The 27,646-nt window shown below is 33.3% G+C and overlaps 1 protein-coding gene and 1 pseudogene across 1 annotated transcript; one reads left to right on the top strand and one right to left on the bottom strand.

Annotated features, from left to right (window-relative positions):
• The first annotated feature begins 9,447 nt into the window (after window positions 1-9,447).
• On the top strand, window positions 9,448-27,362 carry LOC148617461 (uncharacterized). Its single transcript, XM_088585066.1, has 4 exons — window positions 9,448-9,728; window positions 24,514-24,717; window positions 24,949-25,080; window positions 26,496-27,362. The coding sequence occupies exons 2-4, from the start codon at window positions 24,564-24,566 to the stop codon at window positions 26,516-26,518; spliced, it is 309 nt and encodes a 102-aa protein (XP_088441192.1). The 5' UTR covers window positions 9,448-9,728; window positions 24,514-24,563; the 3' UTR covers window positions 26,519-27,362.
• Window positions 15,858-17,268, bottom strand: LOC148617462 (uncharacterized; annotated as a pseudogene).
• Window positions 27,363-27,646: the final 284 nt, after the last annotated feature.

The following is a 27,646-nucleotide window of genomic DNA, read 5'->3' as shown; positions in this document are numbered from 1 at the left end:
GAACAGCAATAACAGATGCTTCTTAAAATATGAAAATGCACAGGAAAATTTCTTGACAAAAATATAGAAAGAAAGCGTCGTCTTCTTACTTTGAGGACTAAAATAAATTTATTCTACATTGTATCTTATTGTATAGATAGAAAAAAAATCAACCATTGTTCTTTATCTGATTAGAAGCTACACGCATCAAGTTTTTTTGGAACAAACTATACCTTTTATAAAGTGTGTTAGTTGTCAAAGTTGTCAAGGAGTAATAAAGGCAACCATGATTCCAGCCACAATCAAAAGAATGGAATCCAGGGACAAAGACAGTAATAAAATAAAAGCACATTCAACAAAGAACATAAAATAACCAATGTAATACGTACAAAGCAACAAAAGTAAATGAGCAACGCCGGCTCCACTAAACACTGGGAGAAGGGACCAGGTGCACCGGTACGGTTACCGCCCTCTCTTTTTCTAGAAACACACATCGAGATGCTCATAAAAAGTCAAATTCGTATACGTAGACGAAAGAGAAAACAAAAAATGTGACACGTTGAACAAATCGGTTTTTTTTATGGCGCAAATGAATACACCATAACGATCCACGAGTTCCAGGATAAGGTTTTTCTAAGAAAAAATCTGGACATTGTCACCAGAGAAAATTGCAGCTAAAATGATGTTTCCTCTGGAGATATGTCAAATCTTGTATAACTGGTTATAAAGTCGGCAAACATAAATAAAGCACTCAGTTAATAACAGAAATGTTTTTAAAGGAATGATACAGACATATATTGATCAACCCCAAAACGTTTATGAGCACTATCGGAAGATAATCATTCGGTTTTACAATGCAACCATAGTACATGAAACAATGACAAACGACTAATCTTTTGTTAAAAACGGGTTCTGGAGTTATAATGAACCTAGAAATGATAAGCTCCAACTGCATTATATGCATACGCCTGACGAGATATGTTCAGGTAACGTAAACATGTTTACGGAAATATATAGCGGTAAACTGGCCTCTTACCAGAAAACATTTTTTTTCAGATTTCATCATGTATGTTTATTTTGTATATGTAATTCAGTACATTTTCTGTTTTCAGTTTGAACTAGAATAACTCGCACCTTTTATATGATAGTTCGGTATCATATACTGAATACATCCACTCTTAAACAATTAGACCAATTAGAAGTCATCTATACAGTATACTATACAGTATACTATTTGTATAATATTCAGAAGGTATTCAAAATATCACTTGATTTTGTTGTTACAAAAAATAAGTAGTATTACCTTCTTTTTTAGTCCGAGCTGCTAATTTGCTTTTGTTACTTTGTATGTATGATTTTAGTTACTTTATGGTCTTTGCTGTGTTTGTCTATTTATATGTCTGGTCTTTGTCCCTGGATTACATTCTTTTGATTACCTCTATAACCTTGGTTCTCTTGATTACTCTATAACCTTGATTCCCTTTATTACTCTTTTATAGCTACGTAGTTTGTTTTTATACTATTTAAAAAGTCCAAGCAATTAAAACTCAACACCAATGAAGAATATTTGAAACAAAATCTACAGTACCTGCTTATACATCTGCACATGTTATACATGCAGATGTCATTTCCTATACGCAAATTGAGAGGCAGTATCATATGTAATCATAATTCACTTAATTGACCTGCAAAATCCTCTAACTCAACAAATTTGGCCAAAACTTACCTTTAAAGGTCCCTGTTTTAATTTGTGAAGATAAGATAATGGTGTATATCAAATATTATTTTAAGGCATTGCCCTTAAAGGATAGTATCTGTGAAATCTGCCTTAAAAGTAACCTGCCCACTCACTCAGAACTCCCAAGATAACCCCCGGTATCAAATGTTAATTTTTTTCCGTGTGTTCTTTTGGCACATTTGTGTTGTATGACTTTTTTGTTGGTGTGACGATGGTTTTTGTGCATTGTTTTGTCGATGTTTTGTACTAGGTTTTGCCTTTGGTATTGTTTCTTCTACTTTAAACTAATGCAAGATTAATTTCATTTCACGCCTGTAACAAAAGAAAGCGTTTTTGTTTTGTTCAATCTTTCTAGGTTCTCGTGTTACAGGTGAGAATTTATTTCCTGAAATACGTGTACAGCAAAATGATATTATCAATATTTATATATGGTATATAACGAAAATGGATATATTTATTTTTAACCTACTGGATCAATTCCCCTGATAGTGGACCAATGGTCCTGGGGGTATGCATCAGCCGATGAGAGGTTACTTCTTGTAACATAAGTACGACGCATTTTAAAACATAAACTTGTATTTTGAACCACTAGGGTCCCCTAGAGAATTCACCAGCCCAACAGTCATATATATCTGATTTGAATTATATTAAAATTTGTTCTACGAAATGTTCTGTATGACAGAGTTCTAGTTCAACCCCCTTACCCCACCCCGCGAAAAAAAAATAAGCTTCAGTTCTTGCCTTGCAAATGGTTCGCAATATGTCTTTCTTTTAAGATAAGTCTGTTTATAAGTACACAGTCTGTTTATAAGTACACAGTTTGTTTCGTTATTATGTTTTCTTCGTGACTATCAGATTTGTATTTGATATTAATGCTGTGGTGAAAAGTAACTCCTTGAAACACGTGTATGCATTTTATTTACAGAAGGTAGGTATTTTTGCATAAGAAAAATACTTTGTACATGAAAAAAAAAACATTTCGTTTTATTCTGTGATCATAACACATCATGTTACTCGAATGGAATTAAAGAATTGTCACTTTTATATTTCACGATGTCCTGTCTGCCAAAAACACAAACCATATACACCTAACGAGTTTTGCAGAAACGGTCAGTTTTGATGATTAAACTAATCTGACTATTTGACAATTAAGTGGAAATCACCTCACAGTGCCGCCAGGTACATGTATGATGAAATACTTTTGATGGATGACTGAACTCAATCAACATACTTATATGTATTTAATCGTATCTTTTCGATGATCAGATCCCAATTAAACAACTAATTACAACAATTTTTACAAGTCATTTTGAAATAAATGCGTGTACGGAATTTTCATGCTACCTTGTGAAAAGCTGAGAAAAAAAATCAATCATTCCTTTTTGGCATGAGCTATATACAATCGCTTATTGATTGATGAAAACATGATATTCGATGTACCATTAAGGGATTGGGAAGACTTTTCAAATTTAATTTAATTAGCTCAAAGAAGTGTTTTCTCCACTCAAAGCTAATTACCTAAATGAAGTTAGCGTATTTTAATTATGTGCATAGTAAATGTAATTATTCAGCAGTACTGTAACAATGATTTATTCTTTAAAAATTTCTTGATTGACAAATACTATAACATTATTACCACCATTGCAGAGAGCATTTCCACAGCCCTGCAGTTAGAGAGCAGTAAACGATCAGCTTTCTAGAAAATTAGTAAAGGAAAAACAATTATTTTATTATAATATCAGTCAATATATATATTGGAGTCTAAAGGATTGTACAACGATACCGATAAAGATGTTAACACACTATAATAAAATGTATAATGGGCAAAATTTTCAGTCAACAAATGACCTTCTTCAGTTCCTTAAATAAACTGAGTGTGTATGAAAGTAAATGGTATGTGAACACAACTCACTACCTAATCAGGTGAATACCTGTGACGTATAAAATCTTATCGGATCGTCCAGTCATGACGATGCAGCACAAACAAAAATAATTATATAAGTCTAAAGAATTGTACAACGATACCGATAAAGATGTTAACACACTATAATAAAGTATATAATGGGCAAAATTTTCAGTCAACAAATGACCTTCTTCAGTGCCTTAAATAAACTGAGTGTGTATGAAAGTAAATGGTCTGTGAACACAACTCACTACCTAATCAGGTGAATATCTGTGACGTATAATTTTTTTTTTACCGGCTGTAACAAAGATCTTGAACATTGTGCTATAGACACACGTTGTGTGTTGATCTTGAATACTGAACTATAAAAATAAAAAATATTTACAAATACTATTATAAGAAACTATACAAAATAGGAAGAAATGTTTTTTGTTAATTCCGTGTGGGTGTAAAACACGGAGTTCTTTTATCCAAAATCCCTCCCGCTTCACTCTCTGTAGATCGCTCCAAATCGTGTTTTGTTCCACGATGAAGATTTTTATTTTGTTGAAATCATCGAGGCAGTGGTTAGGTAATCTACAGTGTTGACTCACTGGGAGTAAAGGCTTTTTTGTTAGGTCGCTTCTGTGTCCGTTCAAGCGCTTGTGAAAAGGCTGTTTAGATTCACCAACATATTGAAGGCCACAAATGGGACAGTGGAGCAAATATATTACATAAGCACTCTTGCAGTGCACGTTGCAAAATATTTTGTAGCGTTTCCCCGTGACTTTGCTGGTGAATGATGACGAGTGGTGCATTTGGTTGCAACATTTACACCTTTTGTCACCACAGGTGCGACTCTCGCCTGGAGTCAAGTTGACTTAGATATTTCAGCCCTCACAAGTAGACTACGCAAACTGTCTGGCTGTCTGAAAGCAATCATAGGTGGTTCGGGAAAGACTTTGGATAATGTTGAGTTTCTCTTGACAGAGGCCCAGTGCTCACGAATGGTGTTGTGGCTGTTTTTAAGGCAGGGGTGGTATGTTAGAACTCAAGGGGTTCTTTTACATTTTTCTTTGCCTTGTATTGTAGCAGACTACTTCTTGGGATATTGTGAATTTTTTGGAACCCTTCTTTGATGGTCTTGTATCCATATCCCCTTCTTCTTAAATTGTTCTTCAGTTGACCTAGACTTTCTTTAAGGATTCGTCATTTGAACAAGACTTTTTGATTTTTACATTGAAATTAAATCCTAAAGGTGGAACATTTCACTTTAATAAATATGGGTATGGTCTAAAAATTGGCACGGTTTGGTGACAGTAAATTAAAATATTTTTTGTAAGGCCTCGAAAAAAAATGATCGAATAATACAAATTAAAAGAAGCCTGTAAACTTCATAATCTGAGATGTAAACAGAAAATTGGGTCTAGTTATGAAATTAGACTAGAAAGCATTTGTTCTTTGCATAAGTTAAAATGATAATTGATGTATGCCTAAAAAGACATAAAGGATGTATAAAGAAAATGAAATCTCTGAGAACGCGTTTATTACGTATCTAATAGATTTCATACACGCACTTCCACCCTCGCTTTAAATATGAGAATACATGGATATAATAAAAACGAGTAACTTAAGAAATAAAATGAATCTATAAGAAAAACATATGTTCATATTAAACATATCTGAGATACAACTCTAATTCCACTCTGCCCCTTCTTTTCCTTCTCCTACATTCATTTTGTTTTTGTCGACCTGCTGACACAGAAAACAGCAAGCACAGACGAAAATCCCGGAATGAAAGTATGAACTAAATAATGTGGTATGCCACGGTTTTGTTATTTGGACATGTGCCTACTTTCAGGTCCGCTTTCTACCATTCAAAAATAGATTGTCGAATTGCCAAAGGAAATCTGATACCCTGAACACTTGTTGACACTCTAGAAAGTATCTATATTATGTGAGGGGTGTCGAAAAAAATGCGAAAATTGGAAATTTCCTTCCATCCTCCGAATGAAATGAAAATTACTAGTCATATATCGAAGAATAAAATATGAAAACAAGTTAGACGAATGATAATTTATAATTATTAGTATTGGAAAAGTGGGTTCGCGTTATACTATATATTATTTGGTTAAATTTGGAAGCACTTGTCAGTGTCTGAATACTGTCAAACTCGCTTAGTCTAGCTTATGTTGTCTAGGAATTTATTTGTTTTATAAAAGTTATATTTTTTGTATATATAATACAATATTTTATCCTACACCGACGCGGGAATGGCTGGGTCCTTACCAAACTACCAATTTCCTGGCTGCATTGAAGATACCAACAATAAGTGTAAAAAATTAAAGCAAAGAGAAAGAGAAATGGGTAAAAGGATTGAAAGCTGCACAGATGTGTCTTGCCAAAGAGTCATACAAGAGGAAATAGCCCCGAATAAGTACCGTGTACAATGATATAATTATACACATACAAAGGTATTATATATATATTTATCCGAACAAGGGTGGGTCGAGCAAAAAGCACAATAGATATCAAGCAAAGAAGACACGACTGGGTTCCTTAAAACAATTAACTATAAAATAAATCATTTTTTTACCACTGGTATAAGAAATCAAACCGAAATAATATCATAATCGGAACAAAGGGAGGTCGACTCAAACCCTAGAGTATAAATACCATTTTGGAAAGTTTTAAGGAATAGTGTTTAGGATTTATAGATACTCTGTTACTTACGAAAGAGTTTTCAGTAAAGCGGAAAATTGAAAAGAAAAGCTTCAGTCAGGTGGTGTTAGTAACCGATTTATTGAAAATGCTGAAAAAAAGATTAATAGTCACACATTCATCGTAAATTCGTTTAGACAGAACAGGACAGGGGCATTAATATCCAAAGTGAAACGTTCTCATTTGTTCCGTCTAGTGTATTTCCAAAGCCTATGGTCAAGAAAGAAAAATGCGTCATCTGGATTAGAACTATCGCTGCTTTGCATTTGAGATTAGCCTATCAACGAAGAACGTGGAAGTTGTAGAACAGCTACTCGGCGAAAAACTTTTCAATGGAAAGTCAAGAGTAACAATTCGAGCAATCGGTTCAATTTTGCCAGGGAATGAACGCGACGATCGTGTACCTGTCCATTTTATCCTTATTTTGAAGAGATCTTTAAGTTTTTTCGATACAAATGCGTGTAATTAAATAAATGAAAAACAAACAAAAACAAAAAAAAAACAAAAAAAAAACAAAAAAAACAAAAAAAGAACAGAAAATTCATTCGTTAAAATATAGCAGTCTGAAATAAAATGGTTGAAAGTGCTATTTATAAATCATCTTCCTCGTGAAAAACTGTTTCTCTGCCTTCTCAGTATTTTTAATCCCTTTTCCATTATTATAAATTTCATTTGAAACTGAAGAAAAAACTGTGTCCAAGGCCTTCTTTTCATTAATTTTGCTACACGTATTATATATGTAACAAGTGTCGTAGCAAGCCTAGCGTTTAAACATTCACAACTGTATTAACATGTAAAGATGGAAAGATATGTAACGTCGCCGAAGTAAAGTTTGACGTTACAGAAAAAGACCGAAAAACAAATTGTAAGTATTCCCACTTAAAAGAGCATGAAGGGTTAACGAGCTCCGTTGTCAAATAATTTTTTTATATCGTTGGATAGCCATTACAGTTGATAATTATATATATATTTTTAAAGAAAATTCTAGGCACAGTTTTAAGAAAGGATTTAATACCTGCCGTTTTTTTTTTTAACAATTTCTCTACATATCCTTTGTATTTTCATCATTGTAGTTGTATTATTCAAATTTATGTTCAAAGAAAACGACGTCCGATACGATGTCATTTTTTCTGTCATATGATTACATTCGAACCGATCTTTCCGCATGCAAAATTTCAGAAAAATTCTAGGACGCGATATTTACGTATCTCATACCTTAAAATGTTCACTGATTTAATAATTGTATGACGTCTATTTTGCTAATATTTTGTAATAAATATCATTCACAGAAAGGCTCTTAATGGGACAACTTCTGTTGCAATTCGTCTTCTGCATGTATTTCTTTTGTGCTTTTTTTTCAAGAATGTAAATAAAAGGCAATATATGCCCTTCATTTTTTCTGTGTGTGGGCTCCATCGGGGCCATTTGTGTCTGTGATATTTTGAAATCACTTTCATATATTAAATATGACTGTAAATAGTTTACCTGTGTAATCCAATAAATTATTTAGTATTTAAATTATTTATTGAAATACGGATGATAGCATAATTTACCAAATAAAATCTAAATCGGTTTTAATAGTATTTTTACACTGACAAAGCGAGAAAATGCGTCGGCTCTCTTTCAATCCAAAGATAGTACTTGTTTCATATTTGGAGACTTTATGGATCAAGTTTGTGACTTACTTTGATTTCTTCAGCCCTAGGGCGACAACAGTTTCCTGTCCACTGCTGATCGTTTCGTTTCTTTATAGGTTTGATAAGTTTTATCAATTTCATTTGTTTGTGAGTCTTTTTTTTCACCCCCCCCTTTTTTCACGTTTATCGATTTGTTTCCAAAAAAGATATTTAAAGTGTTTAAAGTGAGTAATCTGATTGGATATTAGTCGATGACCAGACTGACTTTATACATCCCCGACACTCGATTGGGTTATTTGCTTGACCTTCGTAGTGCATTTCTATGACGTATATCTAATCATTCGGATGATTCCATTCATCGTGAGGTACGATGTCAGATGACATGTTTGTGCAGCTCAGTTCACGCAACAATGCATTGGTCACACATGATTTTTACAGGTTGTATCTAGTCGAGAAAAAAAATCACTTTTCAAAATTTATCTTTTTATAATGACAAAACGCAATTTTTTGCTTGCGTGTTCAGATATCAAATTTGGTATAAATTTCAATAAAAAGAATACTACTGTCCATTAATAATAGCAAACAACATTTTCAAAAGCTAAACTAAACTAAGTAAGTCGCCGAAAATAAAGCAAATTAAGTATATGACCTCTGTCGATTTCAAAGTATCTTCATCAATAATTATCTTGGACTTTATAGACAAAAATATTAGGTATGGTCTATCATACATAAAGCCTTTATTTTGCTGTACTTGAGAACCTGGTAGAATACTACATATAGACGGATGTTTAGAATTCTAAATGCAAATTGATCTTGGTTATCACATATTTTTGTACTTGGCTGTATAATGTCATCGAATTAGAGGTAAAGATGCAAAAAGATAATCACGGGAAACAGGTTTTCAGCAGAAAATTAAAGAATATAATCCATGATGACGAGGAGGAAGCTGTGTCGGAAGTCTCATTAATTACTAGTTCTATTGGATAAATGAACGGAATTCGTTCTACAAATAAGATTGATAATGAAAGAAAATCGTTAATATTTCGTGATGTGAAATTAAAAGTATAGCTAATTTAAACTCCTTGCCTTTCACAAGGTTTCCGATTCATATGAATGAAGAAACATTAAATTAGAAGATGACAAAATGCCTAAAATTTGGTAAAAAAATGTCTCTTTGAATGAAAAAAAAACATCTTGTCAAGGAGAAACTCTAGCATACTTATCACCCAAATTGCAGTAAAGCGAAGGTTTTTCAATTGATAGTGAGGTAAAGCAATATATGAATTAGTTATTGCTCGCTTTGTCAGCTTTGTCAGTACATTCGCTCAAAAGTCAGCGACAAATTAAATCGCAAATTATAGGTTTTTAGATTTCTTTACATCATATTATAGTGATGAGTGAGAATGGCATAGGTTTTATCCTAGTCTAAGTACGTATAATTTTAATGGTAACAAGTACTACCAGAAGTGTTGAAATATACTTCCTTATTTATGAAAAAGCTATCATGAAATCACTTTGATTTCAAGGAAATAAAGATTATTTGTTCGTGGTACATGTAACATGTTCCTAAAACGCGATGTACCATCATACAATATAATAATTGATTTAATTAATATTTTTGCGTGTATAAGTGTGCGTAACACTGATGTGTCGTAAAGAACGTTGGATGAAGTAGGAACATGGAACTTTTCCAAATATTTTTTTCTGCGTGGTATCTAGATGTGACATGATGTATCCAGTGGTGTAGAATATTTATTCAAACTAAAACAAGGTAAAACATAAACGTATGATTTCTACATGTGATGATTGTCTAGGCAGCTTTATTGTCTTATGTTTGATATCTGCTGCTAAATGATTTATTAACACAGCTGAACCAAATTTGTGATTATGAAACGTATGAGTGGTGGTCGTCTTTCATTCAAAATTTCGTCAATTTTTTTTTATCTCCTATTTACTGAGAAAGTGCTATTGTTTGTGTTTTTGTGGAATGGCTAAACCACGAAATTTTGTGCCCAACGAAAAGGAGATTTCCATTGATGTATATACTGAAAACCTCAAAACCACGAATCCAAGAATCCACGAATTTGTGTTTCTTCCTTAATCCACGAAAATTGGTATCTACGAATTAAAGTACCTCCACAGTAATCATGTCTATGTGGTTTGAATTAAAATGATTAATTATACCATATACAAACAGATTGATTTTCGTTTAATAGAATTACCATTTGTTACAATTATATATAAGAAACTTACGTCATTACATGTAGGCAATACATTCTTTAAGAATTGTGAATTCATTTTTATTATCTTTTTTTGTTTCAAGTATTCAAACGATGTTAACTAGTAGTCATTAAACGATTGTTATTTTATTATTAAGATGATTACTGATTTTTATACATTATATTTCATTTGTTTTATTTATTTTTTGCGTTTATTCATTTATTTTATTTTTTTGTTGTTTTGCTGATGAAATAAAAAGAATTCATAATTATCCTGCATATTTGAATTCTTATCTCGGCTATTCAGTTGCTGAAAGGTTTTACACTTCCCTAAATTAATCAAGAAGGAAGAACATGTATTTAAACCATATTTAATAAACCGATGCGGCTAAAGCTTGCCAGGGAATTTCAAGTATGATACACATAAACTGAATACAAAATGTATATTGGTAGGATAATTAATTAAAAAAGAGTGAATAACCAAAATACTATCACGAGTCACCGCGCTCTAGTTAAGTCATCATGCGTTCTTGGCACGGGTTATCATAAATGACCAAAAATGTGCGTCCTGAGTAGAACAGTTCTGAAGATTTTTTTAGACCCTCATATGCTTGCAAAAAATATGATCCTAAAATTAAGGGTAAATGTATAGCGCTTTCGATAGGACAATCTATGATTGTATCGGGTCAGACAGTAGATGATCGGCAACGAAATACAGATACAGCCTAGTAAAATACATATATGAGGTACACACACACACAAACATATTTATAATAAATATATATATGGGTCTGAAAAATTCCCAACGATGTTAGGACTGTCAAATTTGCGAAGGCGATTTTTGGTCGTTCCCTCCGCGGGACTCGAACTCGTACCGCTGTGACATCTATGGCAACACCGCCTGCACTAAGTCCAGCGCCCTAGACCACTCGGCCAGCTAGGCTATATATAAAATATAACTTTCGCTGGCCGGGTCATTCCTCCTCGTAGGATTAATCTAGGGCCGTAACTTAGTACACGACGTATGGTAGTACGGGACAGTTCATTTAGGTGTTATTATGTAGGATAGAGGATCAAATTAAGGATGCATGTCACAACAAATCAATATTATACAACGTCTCAGAATGTGACGACTCCATTCGCTACACCGCTTTATCGGATCAAATTGATACAGGGAAGATAACGTAAACTTATAGAAGGGTCTGAAAATTTCCCAACGATATAGAACTGTATAGCCTAGCTGGCCGAATGGTCTAGGGCGCTGGATTTTGTGCATTGCAAATTTGACAGTTTTAACATCGCTGGGAATTTATATATAATACAAAAAGAGATTTCATCACAGATGGAATAACATTCTTTTCAATGGTTCTTTGAGTCTGATGGATTTATTATATCAAGAAGCTAAGCATCAACTAGCCATTTTCAACATATCGCATAAAAATTCACTGAGAAAAGCTCGTTCGTTTCTATCTGATCTTGACGTTTGTAATATTCAGAGACGATTAGTCAAAATTCGAGCTTTTCAATCCAAGAAATTAAGAAGTAAACAACTTCAAAAATTCACACGGGACGGTGTACACACCTCGGACAATACAGAAGTACATGATATTTTGTGACAGGACAAAACTACGCCTAAAAAGTCTCGTAAACGCTGATTTAACGAATTATCACCACTACAATTGTCAAATTCTCATCTTTTGGTCTGCCTGAAACTGAAACCAGGGTTTTATCTAAAGGTTTGAATTTTTGTCCTACTCCTAACAATATAGATGAAGTTCAACTTGAAGATGATCTTTACAAATTTGCTAAATCCCTCAGGCTCAAAGAACATTTTGCTAATAAACACGAAGACCAGAATATGGACCCTGCTAGTTCTGACTCCGACATGAAGAAAGTGATCTATACACGTGAAAATTCAAAAAGAAAAATCCATAGGCTCCTAAACCGAATAAATGTGGCACGCTTTAAAATATTTTTGACAAAATAATATCAGATGTCAAACACTTATCCAACAACTACATTCCATCTTTCTTCAACATCAAACCCAATGAGAAAAAAGCATTGCAGTCGTTGGAAAACAGTGTCGATATAGTTATAAAACCAGAAGACAAAGGCAGTACAATAGTAGTCATGGATAAAAATAACTACATCTAAGAAGCAATGCGTCAACTTTCGGATGAAAGATTTCATAAAAAGCTACCAAGCGCGACCCTGCTGACCCTACTACCTCTTTTAGTAAAAAAAAATCACTTCAGAATTGAACAAAATGAGCAAGGATGGCAGCCTTACTGAAGAAGTTAGAATACCCTAAAACCAGAGGATTCAAGACCCGGAGGTTTTTACCTTCTGCCTAAAATTCACAAAAAAGATATCCATGAACGGCTCATAGTTTCTGCTAATAGTCACCCTACCGAAAAAAATTCTTAATTTGTTGATTACCATCTCCGACCCGACCCCTTGTTCAAAAGCACCTGTCATATTTAAAAGACACCACGGTTTATCTGAGGAAAATGGAATCAATGAATCCTTTACCTCCAGAAACACTTCTTGTCTCCCTTGATGTCACTTCACTCTATACTAATATCCCACATGATGACGGTATAGAAGCCTACAGAGAAGCTTGGGAATCACGAGATATTTTGGAACCCTACTAACTGCCTAGTAAATTTACTCACTTTAGTTTTGAAGTGTAACAATTTCAATTTCAACGACGAACACTACCTCCAAATCAATGGTACATCTATGGGAACGAAAATGGCTCCTTCTTACTAGGTAAATTAGAAAAAAATCAACATCTTTATCGAAATCTCTCTCTTGGTTTCGATTCATCAATGATGTTGACTTGAAATGGACTGAGTCTAAACAAAATTTATCACACATGCCAACAATGCTCATCCATCAATCAAAATCATCCATGACATTTCTGACACTAAAATCACATTTTCGGATACTACTACATCTGTAAGAGACGAGGAAATGTCAATGGATCTTCACATTAAAACCAACTGATAGTCATCTATACTTATATCCCAACAGTTGTCATCCAAAACATTGTACTAAAAGCATACCATACAGCCAGGTACTTCGAATTCAGCGCATTTGATCATCTGACGATACCACCAACAAACGCCTAAATGAACTCTGTGGTCATTTGTTGTCGCTTGGCTACAAATCAACAGATGTAGATCGGGGATGTTAACGTGCTAAAAACATCAGCCGTAATGATCTCCTCGAGTACAAACCTAAGAAAAAGAACAAAAGGGTTTCTTTTGTGCTTACTTACCATCGAGCCTTTTGGAAAGTCTTGCAGCTTCTTTGTTCGAATTGGGAAGACATTCAAAAACATCCTAAGCTCTTCAAGCTCTTTCCTGGGGCTCTGGTCCTAGCATTCCGTAGACCTAGGAATCTAAGAGATGCCCTAGTAAGAGCAGAGATTTAATCTCAGCCCAAACAAAATACAACGGGGCAGTGTAGACTATGTGGAGATAAAAGATGTAAGACCTGTACCCAGATACTGCACACCAGAACTTTTAAAAGCTACTGCACTGGAAAGAAAATTTGCCATTTTTGTGATGTGACTTGCAAAACCGAAAATACCATATACATTCTCCAGTGCCGATGTGGTATGCAGTACGTCGGAGAAACTGAACAACCTTTCAACAGGCGCATGAATGGTCATCGCAGTGACTACAAATGCAAACCAGACTTCCCGTTAAGTTGCCATCTTAGATCTGCCGGACACACCCAGAAGGATCTTTACAACGATCATATAACATAATAAAAACTGGTCATAATGTAGAAGAGTGTCTCTGGAAAGCTTTTGAATGAAAAAGTCATTGTTAGGTCTTGGTCTAAGGTCGGTATAGCACTGCATTCTATACATCAATAGGCCGTACTACTATATTTGGACTTTTCTTAATTGTTTTCTACAGTTACTTTATTTTTGATAATAACTCCCCCTTTGTTATTTTCATTCAGATTCCTTATTATTTACTTATGTGTGCCTTTGATAAAGGCACAACCACCCACTAGATTTAGCGTCTCAATCTATGTTTCATTAGTTTTATGTCGAAGAAATATCCGAAACATTCAATGCAAATTTTACCATCTTTTGGTGATGTTAAACATAGTTAGACGTTTATATATATAAACGTCTAAATATGTTTTATATATAGAAGGGTCTGAAAAATTCCCAACGATGTTAGAACTGTCAAATTTGCACAGCACATATTTGGTTGTTCCCTCCGCGGGACTCGAACTCGTACCGCTGTGGCAACACCGCCTGCACAAAGTCCAACGTAATAGACCACTCGGCCAGCTAGGCTATATAAAAATATAGCTTTCGCTGGCGAGGTCATTCCTCCTAATAGGATTAAACTAGGGCTGTAATTTAGTACATGATGTATGGTAGTACGGGACATTCATCCAGGTGTTATTGTGTGGGAGAGAGAGGATCAAATTAACGATATCTGTCACAAATCAAATCAATTTTATACATACGTCTAAGAATGTGACGACTCAATGCTCTACATTGCTCAATCGGATCAAACTTGATGCAGGGAAGGTGATGTAAGCATATAAGGGTCTGAAAAATTCCCAACGATGTTAGAACTGTCAAATTTGCGAGTCAATATTTTGGTCGTACCCTCCGCGGGACTCGAACTCATACAGCTATGACATCTATGGCAACACCACCTGAACAAAGTCCAGCGCCCTAGATAACTCGACCAGCCAGGCTATAAAAAAATATTGCTATCGCTGGTCGGGTCTTTCCTCGTCGTAGGATTAATCTAGGGTTGTAACTAAGTACACGATACATGGTAGTACGAGACAGCTGAAATGAATGTTATTATGTAGTGGAGAGGATCAAATTAACAATATTTGTCACAACAAATGAATTTTATACATACGTCTAAGAATGTGACGACTCAATTCGCTACTTTACTCAATCGACTCAAATTGACGCAGGGAAGTTAACGTAGCACATAAGGGTCTGAAAAATTCCCAACGATGTTAGAACTGTCAAATATGCGAGTCAATTTTTTGGTCGTACCCTCCGTGGGACTCGAACTGATACAGCTATGACATCTATGCAAACACCGCCTGAACAAAGTCCAGCGCCCTAGAAAACTCGACCAGCCTATATAAAAATATAGCTTTCGCTGGCTGGGTCATTCCTCGTCGTAGGATTAAACTAGGATTGTAACTTAGTACACAATGTATGGTAGTACGGGACAGTTCAACCGAGTGTTGCTATATAGGTGAGAAGTTCAAATAAACGGTACTTGTCATACCAAAATCAATATTGTACTGTGACAACTCGGTATATTCACGTTTCTCCAACATTTAACTATTAGACTATAACAACATCATTCAAGGTTGGGATTATGGGGTTATCAAAAGCATTTGATAGTTTAAATTTAGTAATACCTTATGTCCCTTATTTTATCTTTTTTAACTAAGTAAAATACTTTCTTGTTATTTTTACTTTTGTTTTTGACTTTCTATTATTTTAATTGAAAGAAGAAAAATATATATATTATAATTATTTTATTGTAAATATATCGCAGTTATTGCATAAACATGTAACAAATGATAACAACAATGGAAAATTAACAAAACATGAAGCCCTTGCAGACATTTATTGTTAGCATAGCACAAAGTCAATTTCAAACAATTTATCACTGTCGAAATTCCAGACGTATAAAAAAAGGTGCCTGATCTGCATAATCTTGAGCTGTCATCTGTTGGTTAAGGAATCTGTCTTTAAGGATGGCAAGTCTGTTGTCAATGTTTCGGTATTTCTTCTGCTTTGGTCTTGTTGCGCCTGCTGCTACCAGTACCTGGTTGGCCTCTGTGTTTGCTTGTGTCTTTTGGAGCAGTTCTGTCTATTGGTAAATGTTCGGATGCGCTTGTCTAATGAGTTTCTTCAGCTTGCTGTGCCATCCTTCCAAGTACTTGTTGGCGCGTGGTCCTTCGGCTGAGAAATGGTTCCAATTGTTCCTACATTGTCCCTATATCCAGTATTCGGTTACATATTCGGCAAAAACTGTTGTGTTAATGTCTATGTTTTCTGCGTCGTCTTCTAATACACTGAACCAAACATCCTCTACCGGGTCTGTTAGGATAAGTGAAAGTACGGCAGCTCGTCTCACCAACAAGTCGTAGGTCGTCGTTCTCTTTGTAGGCTGTTGCGAGTCCAAGTTTTGTGTTTGCCGCAAAATACACTGAGTATAATGGAAGAAACTACACTTGAGTGACACACGTTGGGAAAAGCCCTCCGTGCGGAGTTGCGAGTGGCAGTTTTGAAGTCGGTGAAGAAAATATGTCGATCCGGAGAAAGTTGTAGTCCTCGTTGCTGCCATGCGGTCTTCAGTAGGTTCCAGAGCCGGTCGTATGTTTGTTCGCTCTTTCCAGGAAGAAGGGAGAATACTACTGGGTACATCACTTCGTTAACTGTAGCATGTAGAGTATATAATTGGATAACTGGTTTGGTGATGTGTAGAAAGTTCCTTCTCCATAAATGATGTCTGCAGAAACAAGGTTAGACAGGTTTCTTGTGGTTCAAAATGCGAGTATTTTCTCTGATTTGCCACCGTCAATAATAAGAAATCTTTCATCTGCAAGTGTTTGTGCCCGTCGATTTGAATGTCCGTACGTGTAGATGGTAGCCTTTGTGATTCTTTATTTCTGGATTTGTAGAATAATATATGGGGTTCGTAGAATGAAGGCAGTTCGGCTATTACGTTTTCTTGGTCTGGGTTGAAGTCAATGTACTCTACTAAACGTAGTTTGCTCTTTCTTCTTCGTATATACTTTGCATTGGTGTGATTTCCTTGGTACACCCTTGTTTTATCGAATTTAGTACTGCCTCGGCCTTTACTTTTGCTGTGCTCGGTGCATGTGAGTGTGGAGTCCCAAGTTTGATAATGTTGTCCAAATTAGTATTTGCTGTCGCTGTACGAAATGGAACAATACAATTCAAATATCTTCTGTCCCCTTTAGTTTCTTAACCATGTACTGATAGCCTTAAAACTCAATTCTGACTCAGCCGAACTTTTTTGGTATAAAGTTCATTGCAAGCATTGCATTTACCAACGCTGTCACTGTTTTAATGAACCTAAACTGACAGACATTGTCTTATAAGGCATCAACGGTTTCTGCACAATCTTTCATGCGATCTATGAACAATGCAAGCTGACGTTTTAGCTACAATTGGCTGCATTTCTTGAAAATTATCCCAATTAGATAATTTTTTTTTAAATATAATGACACAATCTAAAGTTCACCGATCATGAAAATTGAAACAAGAGGATCAATAACTTGTACTTAATAATGATAAGGTGTATATATTTGATGACTATTGTAAATAATATTAGTAAAACTATATTGCCTAAACAATTTTTAAATTATTTTATGTTAAAGTTCAATTCAAATAATTACCTTAAAAAAGATAGAAAAATATATTTTTTTAAATATTTACTACTTTAATGTGCTACTTATTTTTTTGCAAAAACTTTAAAAAAAATATATGAAAAAATATTACATTATTATTATATTATTGTGTCTTTAGCCAATGAAATCATTTAAAAATATCATCCAACAATTTTATTGAAAAAGGTAAAATACAGATAAATTTAAACTATCAAACCCTTTTGAGGACCCCATAATCCCTAACCTCAATTGATGTTGTTTAGTCTAATAATTAAACGTGAACACACCGACGACTCATGATCAATTCGCTACATTGCTCCCTCGGATCAATTTGATACAGGGATATAAGGGTCTGAAATTGTGACATATATCCCTTCTTTTTTGTGTTCGATTCAGAATTTTGATTTTAAAATTACTGTTAACCGATTATCATCTCATCTGAATAAAATCCATCTTTCAGTGTTTACAAGAAGTTATCAATTTTGAAATGCACGATGTTCGCTATTCTGTACCTATACTTGATAACAAACCAATATCGGGCAATATCGGAATATATTTCGGAGGCATCGGCTCTTTTATTAAATTGAGTTCTGTTTATATTTAAATGCGAAAATAAATTGTACAGTTGATTTAGAGCTTTTTATTTAAAATACTTTACTACATGCATATAAGAAATTTTATTAGTTTACAGATTTCCTTGACTTCGGTCATTACACTCATCACTTTAGTATCGGTCGAAATCATCGACTTATGTTATAAATCCTCTTTTGGTCTCTCTACCAAGGACGATGATTGTGATTTACCGTCTATGTACTGGATTCCTAAACTCCACAAGAATTCATACAAACAACGTTTCATAGCTGGATCTGCAAAGTGTACCATGAAACCTCTTTCAATACTTTTAACTTCTATACTCACAACTGTCAAAGAGGGTCTGCAGTCCTACCAAAACACTTGTTACTCCTGTAGTGGTATTAATTCAATGTGGATCCTGAAAAATTCAAAAGATCTTTTGGAGACAATCAGTTCAAGGCTATTATCGGCATATAATAGCATTAAAACCTATGATTTTTCAACGCTGTGTACTTTATTCCCCATACTCAGTTAAAATCCCGACTTTAAAACATTATAAATCGTTGTTTTTCCAAAAAAGATGGTACACCGAGATACAAATATATAGTTCTTGGTAGATATTCCTCATTCTTTGTAAGAAATAATTCCAAATCATCTTCCAAATATACAGAGTAAGATTTTGGAATGAATTTTTAAACAACAAAATATTTGTGGTGGGCGCGTTTTTCAACAAATGCTCGGCCTTTCAATGGGAACAAATTGTGCTCCTATACTTTCTGACCTATTCCTTCACTCTTATGAGGCTGACTCTATAGCTGATCTGATCCGAAAGAAAGAATATCGTTTGGCTAGATCCTTTAATCTCAGTTTCCGCTATACAGATGACGTATTATCTTTAAACCATCTTAATTTCGGGGGTTTGATACATTGCATCTACCCAAAGAACTTGAGATAAAGGATACTACAGACACTGTGAAGTCAGTCTCATATCTCGACCTACACTTAGAAATCAATGGTAAAGGAAAACTATTGACCAAACTTTACGACAAAAGTGATGACTTTCCATTCAGAATTGTCAACTTGCCTTTCATCTGTGGAAACATCAGCACCTGTGTATAGATTTTCATATCACAATTCATACGTTATGCCAGAGCTTGCCAAAACTGGGCAGACTTTTTATATCGCGCCAGAACTCTAACAAATATGTTTTTGGAACAGGATTATATTGCTACAAGGTTGAAGTCATCACTACAGACGTCATCATGAACTCGTGGATCGTTATGGTATATCCATCTGCGCCATGAAAACTGATTTGTTCAACATGTCATAGTTTTACTTTCCTCGTTTGTCTACCCCGGACTTGACTTTTTATGAGCAACTCGGCAAATGGTTCTAGAAAAGCAGAGGACGCTTACCCTGTCGGTGCACCTGGTCCAAGCTCCCAGTTTTTAGTGGAGTCCGAGTTGCTCATTTCCTTTTGTTACTTTATATGTATGATTTTAGTTACTGCATGGTCTTTGTTGTGTATGTCTGTTTCCATGTCTGGTCTATGTCACTGGATTACATTCTTTTGATTGCCGTTATAACATTGGTTTCCGTAATTATTCTTCCCCAGTCTGAATAAATTTTGGCTTTACGTTTAGCTTTTTAACGAATAGCTACTTAAATCATACTCGAATGACAAGTGGCTGTTAAACATTTACTCCCTATTAAGGAATGTGACATTTGCTTATAAGTACTTTCCATTCCTGACTATGAACTGAACAATGTTATGAATAATTATTTAAAAAAATACCAATGTAAAGTTTGAAAGACAGGATAGGTGTGGTAATTTAATTTTAATCTAAATTTGTATTTAAAGATATTTTATCATATAATTAGAAAGTTAATTCATTTTGCAGAGCACCCCTATCCGAACTTTGTATTTTTGATGTTTTTGTTAAGTTAAAAACAAGGCAGATTTATCAAGTTGAACCCAAAAAAACTTTACTAGTTAGCTGTCATCAATCGTGGTGACATACAACAGTTCTCTTCCGTATCAATGGAATTTCAAGACATTCCTATTCACTTCAGACTTCATAGGCCATCAACAGTTGACACACACTAAAAAAACCTTTAAACAATATTTGACCAATTATACAAACTATATGCAAAGTGCAAAGCGAATTGTTACGATCTGGTCCAAGCTTTTTACGGATAATTAACAAATGGTTTATAATAACCAAAAGAATTTTTATGAGCACTTGCGGTTTTGTTACGACTATTTTAGAAAAATGTTATGATTTTTCAACAGAGTTGTATTTTTTCATATGAATTCAAGCCATACAGGCTTGTGCATTATTCAACTGAACATTGGACATGTTTTACGAGTGAAATAAGTCAATATTATACCAAATATTCTTCCGACTTCTTCGCCCTCTGGCACGACAACATAACCCTCTTTGTCATGGGCAAGGTATTTGTATTTTTTCGCAAAGTGCTTGATTATATTCGTTTTATCCGTTAATCCAGCGAAAAATTCTGATTAACTACTCGCAATTATTCGTAAATAAATCGTAAAACAATTGTATAAGATAGCACACCATACAGTCTTTTTGCGATCAATTAACAATGCCTTACGAAAGGTTAAGAGTGGTTTGCTAGCTCTTTACGAATAAAATAATACAACGAAGTTGAAAAAAAATGATGCAATATCAAATCTTTAGATGCGTATTGATGAAATATACAAAACCATTAGAAAATATGAAAATTTAAAGTTGTTGTAGTATCATTGTTTTTTTTTTTTTTTTATATTAGTCCTTGGTATTTTGTCAAACAGTTGAACTTGAGCAGATCTTTCATTCTGTGTACTGATCATTTATGCGTCTGTTGTGGATTTTAAAATATATACCCCCGCTCTGAAAAAATTATGATTTCAATAGATCCAAAACTAGAAAAATATCTCAAATCTGTATGATAATCTACAGAACATAGGGAACAACATTACAAAACAATTTGGGCAATTACAAAGCTCATTTTGAGCACAATGATTATTAAAATATGATTACAATAACAAATTCCAGAACTTTAAAGCGTAGAAACATGAAACTACCATCATACATTCTAGGATTACTTGACCTTGATAAAGCTAACAAGGTTAAGGTCATACAATTGTGTCAAGGTCACAAACCGGATTCTGCAAAACATTTAAATTGTCATAAATTTTGAACAAACGGTCTGACATATGTAAACATGGTCTCAAAATGAAGGGCTAATCGAGAAAGTCATTTAATACGCTGTATGTATACACTTATCTCTTATCGTTTTCATTATATCAAGGCCTATAGTTTGCAGTGAGAGGGCTTCCTAGCCTTCAATGACCTTGGATGCAAACGAAATGTCACATGGACCAAAGATCATTGATGAAGATACCATCTCGCCTACAACTTCCGATTCTCGAAATTGAAATTTTTAAAACTTTAGTATGATATATTTAGGAATATAACTTCCGTATGGTTTCATAACAAAATACAAATTCATGTTTATTAATTAGGTTATCTACTTATGTACATGAAACCGTTGTCAGATTTATTCTATTATGGTTTTCAAGATATGAGAGGTTAAAAGAAATTGTTTTAAAGGGACATTACTCTTATGATAATAAAATCATTAGCAAGGTCATTTCCTAATTGAATTTGATGACATCTACATTTTCACTAAATATGATTTATATCCTGAGAAATGAGTTCGGGGGTCCATGTTAAAAAACGCCAATAAAAGAGAGAAAATTTCTACAATGGATAATGGAATTTTTCACAGATTCACCTGGTAAAAGTCCTAAATGAATTCTATCGATGGTCCAAATTGGGTAATGATATTATGACAGATGAGTATGAGGGACGACGTCAAAATAAATTTTGCAAATGACGAAAGAAAACAAAACATTAGAGAAACAATCGTTACTAAAATTTCGTGGACATTTGTGTAAAAACATTTGACATTCAAAAAACATTTCATCTCGTTTTGCGAACGATACGAATGTTTGCGAAACTCTATGAGTTATTAAGATTTATTTATGAATGTCGACGGGTTAAATGCGATTGCTTGCGAATAATTAAGAATTGACTATTCGTAAAGATTTGTCAGAAAGATTCGTGTACTTGAAGGGGTATTTACAGATCACTAAGAATAAAACATTTGTTGATGCTAACAGCCTGTGTAAGAGTATTTATGAGTATACACTATACCATGTGTTCATAATGTTTGCTGTTTTACTATAATACTTTTGGGAATGTTTAGGTGTATGTAATTATATACGTTCTATTCCTATTAATATTTTAATTTCACTTTGAAAAATGTTGAGGTCTTATTGTTCTTATGGCACGTTTTTATACCTTTTTATTTTCGTTCGTCATTACGAGCAACTTTTATGAGCAACTCGGCGGGTGTTTATAGAAAAGCAGAGGACGCTTACCTTACCGGTGCTCCTGGTCCATGCTCCCAGTTTTTAGTGGAGTCCGAGTTGCTCATTTACTTTTTGTTGCTTTGTATGTATGATTTTAGTTACTTTATGTTTTTAGTAGTGTATGTCTGTTTTCCATGTCTGGTCTTTGTCCCTGGATTACATTCTTTTGATTACCGCTATAACCTTGGTTGCCTTGATTACTCTTTTAAATAAAGCGTTCGTCTGTTCACATCCTAAATTCTTAAGTGACAGCAAATAAAAAATTACAAAATTATGATATTGTGAAAAATATTTCGAAAAAATGAATAGAACTGTACGAATTTTTTTTTTCTGATTGGTACTAATTTCAATTTCAAATTTGATTTAAGAATTGGGATTTTTTAATTATTCACAAGAAACCCCCCATATCACAGCATTACATTCCAATTTACATTTCAAATGTATATATATTATTATTGTTTGGTTATTAAGCTTAAACCAAACAAGGACTTAGTTAATGATGAAAGTTATGGAATGTTTCAAATTTTCCTGTTCTAAGACATTTCTATTAATTTGATATAAAATGGATTTCAGTCCAAATATTAAAAAAAATTATTCGTTATCAAAATGTTATTTTGCTTGAGATTAATTCAAAAGGAGAGTGTAGACAAATATATGTCACTGGCGTCTTAGAACCAAACAAGATTAATCAATAAAACGTGAAAGAAATACCTGGAAATATTATAAACCAAGGACTTTGCCCAAAACGTTGAAACAAAGGCGATCTATACACGGTGTATGAACAAAATTAAATATTATAATATAAAAATGAAAATGAAGACATCATACTTAAAAAAAAAGAACTTATAATATAAATTCCAACTAAAAGAATGGAATTGAAATCATTGGGTTCTCTGGAAGAACAAGAATGTCTTGCTTTGCCATTGGCGGCCGCAAGGAAATAAGTTTTCGACTTAAAGTAAAGTTAAGTTATTGCTCACAGAATTAAAAACATCAATGGAGTATTTTTACATATACGGAAAAATAAAGGTCCTTGTTGATATACTCATCCTTGTAATGACATTCTGGTTAAAAATGTCAGGTAAATATTTAACAATTTGTTAACTGAAATTGTTACAGTATATTTGAAAAATATGTTTATGATAGTGTAATTATCGAGGGTCAAAATACAATATATCATAACAATAGCGCAAAATACATTCACTGTTAAAACAATATTCTACATTGTGTAACATCATTTATTCGTCTGTTTTTTTTTTTTTTTACATTTCTTGCAAATTAAAAGTATAAAAGAATATCAGACATAGGATGATACATTCATGTCAACAACTCCCAGAATTCTCGTATTTCAAAAACCGTTACAAAGCAAATAAACATTTCAAGGATAACTTCATACAGATTTTATGCGAAACTGCATGAGCTATTATCTTTGATGTATGCAGTTCTGTATATAAAATCTAGCTTTTATATTATATATTCCCTATTGAATCGAAAAAGAAATGTTTGCTCCGTTGGGTTTCAGTAGTTTTATAACCTTTGAAATTAGCATTATCTTTAAAAAAAGATTTGTATCTATATTTTTTTATTAGATTAACTGAAATATTTACTTACGAAATCAGTTATGTCACTGAAAACTTATGGAATGGGAACATAAAAAAAGTGTTTTTCTTTAGTGTTATTTCACGAATACATTTCTACACGACCCTCGATGACCATTGAATTATTTTTTTCATCTTAAGTATATCCGTGGAATTAAAAGATGTAATGATTATTAAATGTAAGTCTTAAAGCCTGTTGCTATGACTTCAAAATTTTATATTTTATTTTTATATTTTTTATGATTATTTTTTTTGTATGATATGTTTTTAAAGATAAATGTTTTGTAGAATTAACTGACAGTTTTGGAAATTCCAATCCAAAGCTCATAGAACGAAAAATGACATGGAAGGTATCGACCGAACATTGCTTGCATCTAACTGGTAGATTGTTGGATGAAAACGAAATGAAGAATTACACCCGTCTTAATAACACAACAGCGTGGACCCGCGAATACAAGACATACGTATCTAAGAATTGGAATGTAGAGTTGGGTATGACATATTTAAACGACAACTACACTTACAATAACGCCGTTTCTTCATTTATAATCAATTATCTATATTAAAAGACAAACAATTAATGAAGCTTAGTTCATGGCATTATATGGTCTCTGGGGTGAATTATGTTTTACATACACACGCAAAAGCTATTTATTTAGTAGTGAATGCGCAAATTTATTTTAGAGCATATATCATACAATGACAAGTTTTTTGGTATTGTAGATATCCATGTCAAGAAAAAGTTGTGCAAATTCGGATTCTATAGGAATAATAATTCGACCTTCAAGGAACACAATTGCACAAAAGAACATCCTTTTTTATGCAAACTTGAAAAAGAAAGTTTAACATCAGCAGGTACACAATAAATCTCCACTTAACTCTGAAAAGAGGCTTTTGTATCATTTGTACAAGATATTTATGCTATTTATTAATATACTTTATCGGAAGCTATCAAAGGCGTACTCGTAGCAACTCTCGCATCTCTATATGCTACAGGTGGATCTCAAAATTGTTTATACAAGTGCGATCCAAGTCTGGCGTGACTCTTGAATTTTACACTGATAAGATGCACAACTTTAACATTTCTTGTAATATCTTATTGACTGCTAATGTTATATACACATGTATTTAACTTTTTCATCAACGGAAAACACATTTTACATGTAATACAGAACAGTGTTATTAAAATTAGACCTGTCAACAATTTTATACAGATAACACTCCATTGACTTTGTTTTTATATGACCTTTTTAAATTCTGGAGTTTTCGCCTTTGAAAAATGTTTCCAAAATCATGATAAATAATATCTGATTGGCTGATCATAAATGCCATTTTGTGATCTTATATATAAATCATTTCTATAATTCAAGTATTCGTTGTCGCAAAAGAAGAATAACTAAAAATATAAAAAAATAATAAAAATAAAAAAAATAATTAATTTGTTTTATATCAATGTGTTTGTTTTTGCGTTTTTGTATGGATGAGATAAAAAGAAATGAATTGTTTATGCATTACCTGATTTCTTTTTCGTGTACCACCTGTCGAAACAAGGTTTTTTTAATGTGTTTTCATTTAAAGTATTTTATACACTTTTCGACTCCCATCTGATCAGCATGTGCATTTAAAATACAGAATTTTAAATCACGATGAACATTACTGGGTGAAAAAAGATATTTCCTCGATAATCACAGCAAAACTATTGTCTTCTTTTCCAGACAGACTTACGAAATAATATTAGATTTAACGACTCTACTTAAAAATAAAATGTTTTAAGCGACCTGACGACTGGTGTGCGGCAATGATCACAAAGAAAAAATGTTTGCATTGTGACTTCTCTTATATCCTTCATACCATTTATTATGTTTGTTAACATAAATGTTGAAAATATAGACGAGACACAGTCAAAAATATAATGGTACATGAAAATCATATTTTGGTTGTTGAGTGGAAAGGGGTGGGGTAAACGGGGGATTTCTCATACAACATTCTATAAATCGAATAACGAACGTGAGTATGATCGTTTCCGACAAAAAATTTTAATGTGTCAAGTACACTAAAACATTAATTAAAACAACCTGATACCTAGAAAGGTTAATATATATTTGAAATGGTTCAGTATTTTTAACTCATTCTTGTATTTTCAAGCATGTTATTCTTAGCACAATCTTTTGTTTTCAAAAACAACTTTATGCAAAATTCATCTTGGACAACAATAATCTAAAATTCAGAAATCTGTTAATTATACCTTTATTAAAAGTAATTTTTTACAGAACAACATCTTGATTGGACATAAGTTTACAGTAGGACAGTTCTCAAAGTGTCATAGAAAAGTTCTACAGCTGGCTCTGCGAGAACTGTTATTGGAGCCAATTCTGCTAGAGCTAGAGACATCTCTTGATCCAGTTCTGGTAAAGCTTGGGATAATTAACATTTTATTTTGTCTTTCAATTCATAAATGATCTGCAAATAATTTGGACTTGATCGGAACCGACTTAACTAGTCAGCTTTTTTTTGTTGATATATCATTTTTTTAGCATATATTTGACAAGAAAAGCAATGACAAGTGCTTAAACTGTAAAGCAAGTTTTTCCTGATAGACGATAAGAATATGTATTTATCCATTAAATATTCAATAAATGTCAGATGAGAATTATAGCAATTCTTAGTATCTTCGAAGACTACAAACACTTTGTTTTTCTTTGGAAACATCCAAATTAGAAGAAAAATTATAAAAAATGAATGTCCGAACGACCTACATCAGATCCAGGCCAATATAGAAAACTATTGTTATTGGCTTTGTTTTTCCGATATTGGCTTTTTTGTTTTTTGTTGAACGGGTTTTTTTTTCATTCATAGCTATGCTCCTTTATAGTTTTTAAAAAATGAAAATAAACTGAGAAACATCATGAAGTATTAAGTTAGTAGTTCAATAACATTTTGATAATATATTTTGTGCTTAAAACATTATCTATTGGTATGCTGAAATGACAGAAAAATACTTGACAAACATGGTATTACTTATTATGCTAAATATTAAATAGTGACCTTGAAAGGGCTGCAAAGGGTATGAAGTCTCCTAAGGTGTATGTTGCCAGTGGATGACTGCATTCATTGTCAATTTATTTTGTATACATGTTTTCATTTATTTGTAGGTCAGAAACATACTACTGAAACCCCTTCAAAAAAGAGTCAGAAAACATCTCAAAAGATAATGTTGAATTCATGGCGACAAACAGGGACAACGACACAACAGATGTCATATCATCCACTATTGGTATGAACATAAGTTTTGATAAGCCTACACATATCAAACGTTTTATTTTTTATTGATACAATATTACTTTTATTTAAAAAAAAAGTTTACATGTGATGTTCATGAAGTGTTAAATTTTATTTTTGATATATGTTAACAAACATTTAA

The sequence above is a fragment of the Perna viridis genome, chromosome 5, assembly GCF_037379345.1.
Source record: "Perna viridis isolate PV_CMFRI_1.1 ecotype Kerala chromosome 5, ASM3737934v1, whole genome shotgun sequence".
NCBI classification, from domain to species: domain Eukaryota; kingdom Metazoa; phylum Mollusca; class Bivalvia; order Mytilida; family Mytilidae; genus Perna; species Perna viridis.
This window is presented reverse-complemented; position numbering and strand designations above follow the sequence as displayed.

What these genes read in the sequence shown, in the direction of transcription:
- LOC148617461 (XM_088585066.1), top strand. Translation starts at nt 24,564, where the DNA reads ATGACATGGAAGGTATCGACCGAACATTGCTTGCATCTAACTGGTAGA. An exon ending in GAATTGGAATGTAGAGTTGG is followed by an intron (nt 24,718 to 24,948) that starts GTATGACATATT and finishes TTGGTATTGTAG; the next exon opens with ATATCCATGTCAAGAAAAAG. An exon ending in AGAAAGTTTAACATCAGCAG is followed by an intron (nt 25,081 to 26,495) that starts GTACACAATAAA and finishes AATTTTTTACAG; the next exon opens with AACAACATCTTGATTGGACA.